The sequence below is a fragment of the Marmota marmota genome, unplaced genomic scaffold (assembly GCF_001458135.2).
Source record: "Marmota marmota marmota unplaced genomic scaffold, marMar, whole genome shotgun sequence".
Lineage (NCBI taxonomy): Eukaryota > Metazoa > Chordata > Mammalia > Rodentia > Sciuridae > Marmota > Marmota marmota.
In genome coordinates this window covers 29048624-29060535 of record NW_026000240.1, presented here as the reverse complement: position 1 = coordinate 29060535, position 11912 = coordinate 29048624, and the positions used below count along the sequence as shown (strand labels likewise).

The 11912-nt window shown below is 43.8% G+C and overlaps 1 protein-coding gene across 1 annotated transcript; it reads left to right on the top strand.

Annotated features, from left to right (window-relative positions):
• The first annotated feature begins 712 nt into the window (after positions 1-712).
• Positions 713-1038, top strand: LOC107143159 (60S ribosomal protein L39-like). Its single transcript, XM_015486761.2, has one exon. The coding sequence runs from the start codon at positions 886-888 to the stop codon at positions 1036-1038; it is 153 nt and encodes a 50-aa protein (XP_015342247.1). The 5' UTR covers positions 713-885.
• The last annotated feature ends 10874 nt before the right edge of the window (positions 1039-11912 follow it).

Sequence of the window (11912 nt, the reverse complement as noted above, 5' to 3'; positions counted from 1 at the left end):
ATGACAGTTATGCTGCAGGCCAAGAGAGCTAACAGTTCAGAGGGTAGAAAGAGAGATCTGGGGGCTGAAGCAAGAGGACCATAAGTTTGAGGCCAGCCTAGGCAATTTAGGGACACCCTGTTTCAAAAGTTAAAAATTAAAGCCAGGTGTGGTGGCGCTGTAATCCCAGCAGCTCAGGAGGCTGAGGCAGAAGGATCACAAGTTCAAAACCAGCCTCAGCAACTTAGTAAGATTCTGAGCAACTTAGTAAGACCTTGTCTCAAAAAAATAAATAAATAAAAATGAAAAGGGGGGCTGGGGATGTGGCTCAAGCGGTAGCGCGCTCGCCTGGCATGCATGCGGCCTGGGTTCGATCCTCAGCACCACATACAAACAAAGATGTTGTGTCCACCGAAAACTAAAAAATAAATATTAAAATTCTCTCTCTCTCTCTCTCTCTAAAAAAGAAAAATCTTCTCTCCCCCTGGGTTGCAGAGATGCTCAGGGTATCTTAGCCACAAACCATACAACTTTAAAAAAAAAAAAAAGGGCTGGGGATGTAGCTCAATGGTAGAGCACCACTGGGTTCAATTCCTAGTACTAGAAAGAAAGGAAAGAAGAAGAAAGGAAGGAAAGAAGGGAGGGAGGGAGGGAGGAAAAAGAAAAGAATGAGGGATCTGGAAACAAAGTCTCCAAGAAGAGAATACTGATTTAGAGACAAGTGTATAGAAAACTAAAAGGAAAGAAAAGGCAATCATCAACCCCAGGGAAAACAAGAAGTTGTTTAAAATTGGAAAAGCAATTAAAATATGTGACATGTCTTCCTTGTGATTAGTACCTTCGTCCTCATCACACTGTAAATCCCACCTTCCCTTTGTGGTGAGCATACTTGATTCCACTTTCTCCATGTCTTCTCACAAGACTTTCAGGATCAAGTGGTTCCTGGTCAAGAAACAAAACCAAAATCATCCCCAGTGTATTTGGATAAAAATCAAGTACAACTCCAAGAGGAGACATTGGTGGAGAATGGAGCGGGGTCTCCAAGGAATTTACACATGAGACAGTATACACATTTGCTGTATCAAGGTCACAATCATCCTACCACATCAAGCTGAAAATGTCACCATAGTCTGGAAAGCTGGGCATGTTTCATTAGAAATCTGACTTTTCTATTTCTGTGATCTTCAGTAACAGGTTCAGTTGGTTCAGTAATAAATATGTGAAAAAAAATTTTAAATCATATAGACCTTAAATATTAGTGGAGGGAGGGGAAGTTAGTATAAAAGTCTTCCCGTACTGAAAAATGGATAGGTAATGAGAAAACTGGAAACTCAAGAAATAATGATATAACACCTCTCCTTGGCAATAGAAAGGAAGCTATCAGAACAGCTACAACAGTATACTGAGTCGGGAGTGGTGGTGCATGCCTGTAAACCTAGCGCCTCAGGAGGCTGAGGCAGAAGGATTGCAAATTCAAAGCCTGCCTCAGCAATCTAGCAAGGCCATAAGCAACTCAGCAAGACCCATCTCTAAATAAAATATAAAAAAGAGCTGGGAATGTGGCTCAGTGGTTAAGCACCCCAGGTTCAAATTTTTTTTTGTGGAGGGATACTGGGGATTGAACTCAGAGGCACTTGACCACTAAGCCACATCCCTAGCCCTATTTTGTATTTTTATTAGAGACAGGGTCTCACTGAGTTGCTTAGTTCCTTGTTAAATTGCTGAGGCTGGCTTTGAACTTGTGATTCTCCTGCCTCTGCCTTCCAAGCCACCGGGATTACAGGTGTGTGCCACTGCGCCCAGCTAAGCACCCCAGGTTCAATCCCCAGTACTAAAAAAATGAGTGACGTAAACAGAAGGGGAGGGTTGGAGGACTTCTGTTTTTCTAGAATTTTAGAGAATTGTTTGATTTTTTTTTTGAACAATGTATGTGTTTTACTTTAACGAAGATGAAAATTAAATGAAACAAATTGGAATGGGATATATAGGGGTGAAGTTGAGCATGATAACAGTGATTCCCCCACTCCATAGACTGAGCAGCCTGGTAGACCTCTTCCCAACCTTAGCTTAGTAAGAACCATGTGACTTCTAAGACAGGATAGAACATGAAGTATTCATTTATGGCCGCTAGTAACTGAGCCATTGAAGAGCATGTTCACACTTCAACCCCCACAAATGGCCTGCTAATAACAAGAATGGCAGATTCCTCAGCCTATCATTTCAAAGAAGTTCTGTTCTTTGGTGGACAGGAGACAGAAATGTCTGGGGAGTGTGCACAAACTTGGAGAACTGGTTTCCACCCTGTGAGAGTGTGTGTGTTTGTGTTTGTGTGTGTGTGTGTGTGTGTGTACTCATCCTTTTATCTACATAAAAGAGCTTTGTGCTGGGGAACAGAGAGACAGAGGTACAGAGGAAGAACAGAGTGAGAAGTGCTGGAAGGTCCCTCCTTCCCAACATGAGCTCTGGTGCAAGAAGAAAAGACAAGGGACAAAGAAATTTTCCATAGGAGAGGGACGGGGTATTTAAGAGAAAGGAAGACTTAAAGGTTCAGTTTCCCAGCTGCAACTGCTCAGATAGGTCTTGCTCCTCTGATAAGAGGAATGGAACATGGTGCCTATAGACATGAACGCGCCTGTTTTTTTCTCAGGCCCATATGTGGCCAGGAGGGCTTCTCTGAACTCCTAGTGAGCCACAAGTTAGAGCCAAGATGGCCTGGGTAGGAGAGTGCCAACCACCCACTGGAGGAATGAACTTGGTCTGTCCCCAAGAGTAAGGAAGAAAGGGACAGGCCTGTCCCCTTAAAGTGAGGCAAGGACAAGACTGGGTTCCATGGGGTGAAACAGAATGTGCTGCTGACCACAGATCATGATGGTCACGTCTGGAGAGCACCACAGGCCACGGGACATCAGTAGCTGACAAAAAACAGCATGGGTCCCCAAGACATGGAAGACCTAAAAAAAGGACCCACTTTTCCCTCCTCAAGGGGACTATGCTTATGGGTAAATTCTGAGATTATACCTGACCAGGAGGAGTACCCAGGACATGGGGTTCTGAACTCTAATTCAATAGTCATCCCAAATTACCAGCATTCCACTTTTGCCCACTTGAGTTTTGTAAGTAGCTGTAACTATTTACTATTTCTGAATATACTTATTAATATCCTTTGACTTCAGAGGCCACAGAGGCCTGAAAACCTTGTTGTCACAATACTTGGAACAACTGTTTGTTGTTAATTGTTATTGACCAGGGCCATGTACTTTAAACCCAGAACCTCATTTATTTTTTTTTTTTAAGAGAGAGAGAGAGACAGAGAGAGAGAGAGAGACAGAGAGAGAGAGAGAATTTTTAATATTTATTTTTCAGTTCTCGGCGGACACAACATCTTTGTTTGTATGTGGTGCTGAGGATCGAACCCGGGCAGCACGCATGCCAGGCGAGTGCGCTACCACTTGAGCCACATCCCCAGCCCCCCAGAACCTCATTTAATCCTTATACAACTAGTGACAAAGCCCCAACGAAGTCCTTGCTTTACAGGCCAAGGAGCTGGGGTTTAAACAGGTGAAATAACTTGACCAAAGTGGTAGTAAGCAGCTGAGCCAAAGTTCAGGCTCAGTCTGTGCTGATTCCCAAACTTCTGCTGACTGAGGAATGATGCGTCCAAACTGCTCAGCCACAAAGCTCGGTTTTCTGGAAAACAGCTGGTGTCGGTGAAAGAAAGCACACATGCCCTTTCTGGGGTCTGTTAGCACTCCAGAAAGGTGTTGTTGGAGCCAGGCAGGCCCGGCCGGTGACTCGAGCCAGGCAAAAGCCCTGGCGCTCCAACCTGTTGACAGTAGCAGCGGCACGTATTGAACCAGAACCCAAGAAGCCTTCAACCTGGAGGCATGCTTTTTCCAAACCATGATTTTGAAACAGTTGAGAAATTTCTTCACTTTGGAATGTGTTCAATAAATTTCTGTGAAGTGAGGTATTCAGCTCAACTTCCTTTAAACGTGGGCCAAAGAGCTGTCATCTTAGATCACAAGAAATCATAACATTAACAGCTCTCTGTTCTGGCAAGATGCATCAAGCCCTGTGCCTGCCCTATTAAATTCTTCCACATCTGTCTTCTTCTCTGTCCCATCTTGGATCCCCACATTGGCTGACATCTTTTCCACATCCATCCAAGCACTGCAAGAGCCTACATCTGCTCAGCAGGGGAGGGCTGACCCCTACCCTGGGTCGGGAAGCAGGATCAGCACTGGGGGCCAGAGATGAAGAAACCGTGGTTTCTGCCCTCAAAGAGCTTCCTAAGATAGCTCCCAGATTGAGAAAAAAAAAATAAGAAGAACTTGTGCACAGATTGCTACGCCCCTTCTCAGATCCCCTTCTTCCCTAGTAACCAGAACCCAGTTCTCTCTGGCTGCCTAGTTAAACCACATTTCCCAGTTATCCCTAATCCTTCAAACTGATGATAACCAATGATCATCAATATTTGGTACTTGTTGTTAGCCTCCTTAGCATTGAGTGCACATCCTAGATTTTGTTTTTGTGTGTGTGTGTTCCCCAAGGGGCTTTTTTTTTTTTTTTTTAGTGGTAGTTGAACGCAACATCTTTATTTTATTTATTTATGTTCATGTGGTGCTGAGGATCGAACCCAGAGCCTTGCACGTTCAAGGCGAGTGCTCTATCACTGAGCCACAACCCCAACCCCACCCCCAGGGGCTTTAAACAAAAATTTATTTTTATTGCTTACAGTTGTGGGAGCTGGCTGGGCACAACTGGATCATTCCCACTTAGGTCCTTGCATGATGTGGCAGTTATCTAACTATTAGGACTGCAGTCAGCTGAAGGCTTGACTGGGCTAGACGTTCGAGATGGTTCATTCAGATGGCTCACAGTTTGTGCTGCTGTTGGCTGGTTATCAACCAGCGTGCTTATAATTGGTCTCTCCATGTACAATTGGTGTTCTCACAGAATTATGGATGGATTCCAGAACAAGCACTCAAGAGGACCATTGAAAAGTTTATGACAGCCAAAAGGCCTAGGACAAGAGTGCAATGGCATACACCTGTAATTCTAGCTACTTGGGAGGCTAAGACATGAGGATCACAAGTTCAAGGCCAGTTTAGGCAATTTAGCAACACCTTATACCAAAATAAAAAGGTCCCAGGATGTAGCTCAGTGGTAGAGTGCCTCTGGGTTCATTCCCTACACATACAACCTAGAACTTCACTTCCACCACATACCATTGGTTAAGCAAGTCACTAAGGCCATCCTGGAGAGGGGAATTAGATACCATATCTCAAGTTAGAAGCAGGGAGATAAGGAGTTGATGACAGTCCTCTCTGATGACTATCTTACCACACCATATAACTGTGGGGATCTGTAGTTATAATTGGTCCCAAGTCAAAATAGGTGTCCATCTGCATTTCTTCATCCATAAATCAGAGCTTCAGGGAGCAAATGGAGGACTCAATGTCATTTTGGCATTAACCTAGTGGTGGGAGAGATATTCAAATGCTGAGAAGTCCACCAAAATCTGAATGCCTCAATGCTTCTGAGCCAAGAGCTTTCCAGACAGGATTAAAGAGTCTGTGAACATCCAATAGCTTTGAATTGGAGACAAAAGTAACTGCTCATCTCTGTTTCTTCTGAAACCACTCACCACCCATCTTTACCCACCTCATGTGGAGGTTAAGTCAAGGTTGGAGCAGAACTAAAATTGGAAAAGGATTGCCTAGAGCTAAATTTGGAGAAAGGCTTTCCTTAGCCCCTTAGCTACCTGCTGGAGTTGGGCTTAGGGCCCAGCATGACCCTTCTCCTGTATCACCTTTGGCTGCAAGAAGAGCAGAGCAGAACATTCCCTCCGAACTTCTACTAATCACACTGGCCTTTGAACCCTCTGGTAGACTAAATAATAGCTCCCCCAAGGCGTCTGTGTCCTAATCCCCCCAAATGGTGAATCTGTTATGTTTCATGGCAGAGGGGAATTCAGTGTGCTGACGGCGTTAAGGTTGCTAATCAATAGACTTTAAGACAGGGAGATTGCTCTGGATTACTGAGCAGGCCCAATAAAATAAAAAACTTTCCTCAAATGTGGAAGAAGGAAGCAGAAGAGCCATTCAGATAAGAAGACAGGACAGTATGATAGCAGAGGCTGAAGTGATGCAATTATAGTCTTAAAAAATAGCAGCAGGCCATGAGGCAAGGAGAGCAGGGTCTCTAAAAGCTGGAAAAGGCAAGAAAACGGATTCCCTTGAGAGTTCTCAGAAAGGAAGACTTACCAACACTTCAATTTCAACCCTAGTGAGACCCACTTGGGACATCTGCACTGTAGTGAGATACCATGTTTATATTGTTTTAAGATGCTCAATTTATGGTCATTTGTTACAGCAGCAACAAGAAACTAATGCAAACCCAAAGGACCTCAGTGATTAAAATGAAAGAACTCCCAGGGGCCACACACATGCCTTTTGATTTCTAATTTTCAAGAGCAGGAGATAGGCTGAGGATGTGGCTCAGTGATAGAGGACTTGCCTAACATGCATAAGGCACTGGGTTCAATACCTACCACTGCAAAAAAAAAAAAAAAAAAAAAAGGGGACCATCTTGTCAGGACCAGCCAGGTCTGTGGGAATGTAAAAAGGATAGGAGAGTGGCAGAAACCAAGAACAGGCTGCTCTCCTGAGAACACATAGGTGTGGGGAGAGAGAGGAGGAAATAGACAGCAATCAAAAGTGGGAACAGAAGAAGACTTCTCTCCCTCACAGGAGGAGTGACTAGGAGAAATGGGTAGTTGGGTGACATAACTGTTCCTCTATTGCACCTTTTGGAAAAACATTCAATAAAAGCAGTCTTAACTCTACAAGCTTTGGCAGATGGATTCGTGTTGGTTTTGGATGCATCTCTGGGTCAACTGTGGCCTCAGAGCAGCCAAAGTTGCTGATGAAACAAATATCTTATTCTTTTTCTAAAAACAGAAACTAAGATGTGTTTGAACTGTCCTTGACCAGATTCTAAGAAGGAAATTTAAAAAGCCAGAGGAATAGAGCAAGCAGGTAGACAAAGAGGAGCCAGGGAGATGGCCACATTGTGTACTTCAGTTTGCTTGAAACAAAGGCCACAGTGAGCCCTAATCCTTCAAACCAAGGATTATCAAGAATCCAATGCTTGGGGGATTGGGTTTGGAATTCAAAATCCAAAGTAAGTTTCTTTACCTCTCAGAGCAGACAGCTTCCTCTGCTATGGCTAATTAAAAGTAAATGAAGGAGAAATGTGAAACTGGTGGCTTTCTGGGTTGGTATTTATTAGTCCCTCTTCTGTTCACCTGTCATTATGGGACAACTTGGGGTGCGGGAGGAGAAGAGAGGAGAGAGGAGAGGACAGATGCCGGCTGTTTCTGTTTCCTTACTGTGGATGAGGGGAGTTGTTCTGGGGTATTTGAGGGGGTGGGGAGATTGTAGCAAGTGGGGACAATTCTGACTCTCCTCTTATGGGAAGATGAAGGGACAACAGGGCACTGTTCACCAAGTTCCAAGGTGGAAAGTATTCCTGAGGCTTCTCCATCTCAGGGCAGCCTGTTCCAGGTCCCGTCCACTTAATTAGGGTGGTCACCTCATGGATGGTGGAAGACTCAGCTGTTAGACACTCTGTGCAGAGAGGGACTCCGACTCTCCCACCCCTCACTTATCTATGTGCTGGGGCTCCTACCTTAAGAATTTGAGTCTCCATTTTGAAAATGCAATCCCTCTCCATCTTCTCTACCAAACACCAACCCTATTACACTAATACATAAATGAATGAATAAATAAGTAGGAAGCCTTTTAACAATCAGGGTTCATTCTGTGTCCCCTGAAAGAGATCTGGTGGAAAAGGGGTCAGCCAGATGGGCCATTTACTCATCAGAAACACTGGGGGTGAAGGGAACTCAAAAAATCTCCTATTTCCAAGTCTATCCCCAGGCGTCACATACCCTGGGATGCTTTTGGTTAATCTTCACTTTCTCCTATTTATTTGGCTTAAGGAATTGTAGAAAGTTTTCTACTTTTTATTTTATTTTATTTATTTTTTTTTTTGGAAAAAGAAAAGGCATAATTCATTGGATGAAAGATGTAAATATAAACTAAAATAAAATCCTAGAAGACAAACTGGAAGAAAAGAGAATCCAATATTGGTCAAATTCCTGAACAGAAAATACATTTGTAAGCTTTGATGTGAAAACAAGGAAGACAGATGAATTTGAGTATATAAAAATTTTAAACTGCATTACAACAAAAGCAATGAAAACACAAAAACCAAAATAAAAAGACAAACAGACCAGAAAGGGAGCAGTGGGGTAGAAGCTCAAAGAGGCAAATACCACAGATAGAAGAAGACCAACATCTTTGTCATATAAAGAACCTACAAAAATTGGTTTAAGAAATTAAAGTTTGAATACATAAATTAACATCTGCTCACAAATCACTCAAGTGGAAACATTGTTATAAACAAGTATTGCAAAAGATGGAAGCCTGTGGTCATCACAGAAGTACAAATTAAAACAAGGGAAAATGTGATTATTGCCCATCACGATTATTTATTTTTTTCTTTTACATATTTATATAATGAAGGCACTCTTTTTAGTGACACTGAGCATTAGAGATGTCTCAGAGAGTTCTAGATGGCCTGGCCCTGGGCCTACAGTGCTTCTAGAGAGTGGCATTAGGGATACCCAACTCCACAAGAAGGCATTGATGTGCATGACAGCTTAGGAGTTTGGGTTGAAAACTTGGGACAGCTGGCTTCTCTTCCCGTATACAGCAAGCCATAAAGATTCTTCTCGAATGGATGTCCTTCACATACCAAGACTGAAAAAGGGCCTTGAAATCAGAGACTGATAACCTGGCCTGTGATGAACCTGAGTGAAAAATCTTAGAGGTAACCCTGATCTCCCCCTGGCTTCTGCCCCACCCCATGCCTCAGTGTTACTAAAAATTCAGTAAATTTCCTAGAATTTGCCATCCCAGTCCAAACATCCATTTGTCCTATCATTTCTTCATGAATTTATTGTTTTGTCAAAAACATATAAAAGCATCATGCTTTGGTCATTTCTTTGGACTTGGCTCTCTTGTGAAAATCTCCGGGTACATGTATGTTGATATAACGATGATGCTTTTCTGTTGCTCATCAGCTCTTATATTAATTGAGTTCCACAATCCGGCCAGAGAGCCCACAATAAGAAGTAAGGGGCAGAGAGGATCTCTCCCTCCACCTCCAGGACCCTGGGGAATGAGAGAGTGTGAGTCTCCACTGCACTAGGACTGGCTGCCTCCATTGGTTTTAAGCCTTTATGAGAAGCTGAAGGAGCAGAATCCCTACGTGGCCGCGTGCCATGCAGAGCAAGCAGGGGAGCATTGTCCTATTTCTCCGCTCTGCCATACACCAGAGGACCATCAAGGCACAGAATTCTCAACCACATTCCATGAGAGGTGGAATCAGCAGAGGATAACAGCATGAATGGAGTATGTAAGGGAAGGGACCTTGTCTGTCCCATGTCCTGCTCTGTCTCCAGAAGGATGTCAGGCACAGTGCCTTACACAAGCAAGAACTCCGTGCAAAATTCTGAATGAGCAGAAGCTGGATGGTCATCGTCAGTCTGAGGAAATAGTTGGGACTGATGGGGTGGGGATTGGGGATGATAGCTGACATATCATACAAGTAGATGGTAGCACAGATTTGATAATATCCCACTATCAAAGCCAGTGTGAGATGGGCATGGTGGTGTATGCCTATAATCCCAGCTACCTGGGAGGTTGAGGCAGGAAGATTGCAAGTTTGAGGCTAGCCTTGACAAGTTTGAGGTTAACCTCTCTGATTTAGCAAGACCCTGTTTCAAAATACAAAAGAGCTGGGGATGCAGCCCAGTGGTAAAGCACCCTTGAGTTCAATCCCCAGTACTGCAAAAACAAAAACAAACAAAAAATCAATTGTGATCCCAAATGCAATCACTGTGAATCTGGGAAGCTTAAGTTATATTTATAATTCTGAAATATTAAAAACAATCTAAATGTCTGACCGTAAATTATGGAATGTGTAATTAATAAAAAGTTATGCAAATCTAGAGTTGGAAATATGTATCACTGGAACTCACAGTTCTCTTCTTTCTGAACACTTGGGTGACTAGTTCCCAGCCCTCCCCACACTGCCTTGCTTTAAGACATGGTTTCATGGCCAGTTCTGTCTAGTACTAGGAGATGATAAATGTTTATTCTGGACTCAAGCATTTATGAGCCCATGAGTGATTCTCCAACACAAAGGAAGACCATGTTCAGATGGAGGTGACATAAGACTTAAGTAGCCTCCATCCTTAAATCACCACATGAAGGGCAGCTGGATGAATCATTTAGATTCACAGGGGACACTGGGTAAATAAGAAATGGGTCTCTCTCTCCCCACCCCTTGTCCAGTACTGGAAATTGAACCCAGGGATGCTCCACCATTGAGCCACATCTCCAGACTTTTGCATTTTTAATTTTGAGATAGAGTCTAACTAAGTTGCTGAGGCTGGCCTTGAACTTGTGATCCTCTTGCTTTAGCCTACTGAGTCAATAGGATGACAGGCATATGCCACCATGCCCAAATGCTTTCCAACTTCTTTGGCACATCCTCCTGAACCTTCTGTTGGCTTCTTCCCAGCCCACCCAACAGCTCTTAACAGCCATCTTATGCTATCATGTGCTGGGCCTTGTATAAGCTTGCTGTCCACTATGTCTACAAAAAAATTTCCATGAAGTAAGCCTGGCATGGTGGCACATGCCTATAATCACAGTGGCCTGGGAGGTTGAGACAGGAAGATTTCGAGTTCAAAGCCAGCCTCAGCAACATCGAAGCACTAAGCAACTCAGTGAGACCCTGTCTCTAAAATATAAAATAGGGCTGAGAATGTAGTTCAGTGGTTGAGTGCCCCTGTGTTCAACCCCTGGTATCCCCCCCCAAAAATTCTATGAAGTAGGGGCTATCATGACCATTTTACAGATAAGGTAATTGGCATTTGTTGGGAATGACACTGGTACTTGGTTGAATGGCAAGTTATCCTAAACTTTCTGCTTTGAACATCCTACCCTTTGGCTCTCACAATCAGGGAGATCTCCAGGATAACATGATTTCTGTTTCTTGAATGGAGTTAACTTTTTCTAAAATCTGTAGCTCAATCTGTATGTGAGAATGGGTTGGGGGGACAAGCCATAGTTTTCTACATTGTGATGCAACTGGGGAGACCTGTGGGGTGCCCTGTGTTCTTCCTTCCCTGCTGCTCAGTCCTTCAGAGGCAGCAGGCTATGTGAGTGAGCTCTGGACCAGGAGAGGTGAGTGGAGATTCTGATGCCTCTTACAAACTCTTGTGACCTTAGGTAATTCTCGTAAACTTTTCAAGTCTCTAACTTCTCCTTCCAAAAGGGAATGATCTCTACTTACTTCTTGCGAAGTCCAAATGGGAAGAACAGTTCTTTGAAAAGTGTCAGTGCTGGATAAATGAAAGGGAGTATGATTTTCCATAGCAGGTGTGAGATCAGGGAATGAGGAGGAGGCCGGCCAGGAAATCCTCCTGATTCCCTACCACCAACTGGGAGGTGGGATGACAGGTGGATGAAGCACTTGTATGAACAGATCCCTGCCTACCTGTGCCTTCCGGCCCTTCTCAAGGTGGTGCCTGGGAAGAGACATTGACTTCTGTGGAGTTATGTGGAATAGCTTAACTGATTCTGGACAAGCAGATGGCCTTTGCTTCTGGGCTGATGCTCCCGAGAACCAGCAGGTATCCCTCCATGTCTCTCTTTCCCTGCTTCTAAGAGGGGTGACCAGACTATGCAGAGACTCCTCCAGTCTGGGTCTCTGAGATACTGAACTGCCAAGACCCTGCCAGTTCATTCTGGAAATGTAGTATGAGCAGGAAGTTAAAGTGCTGTTTTAAGGGA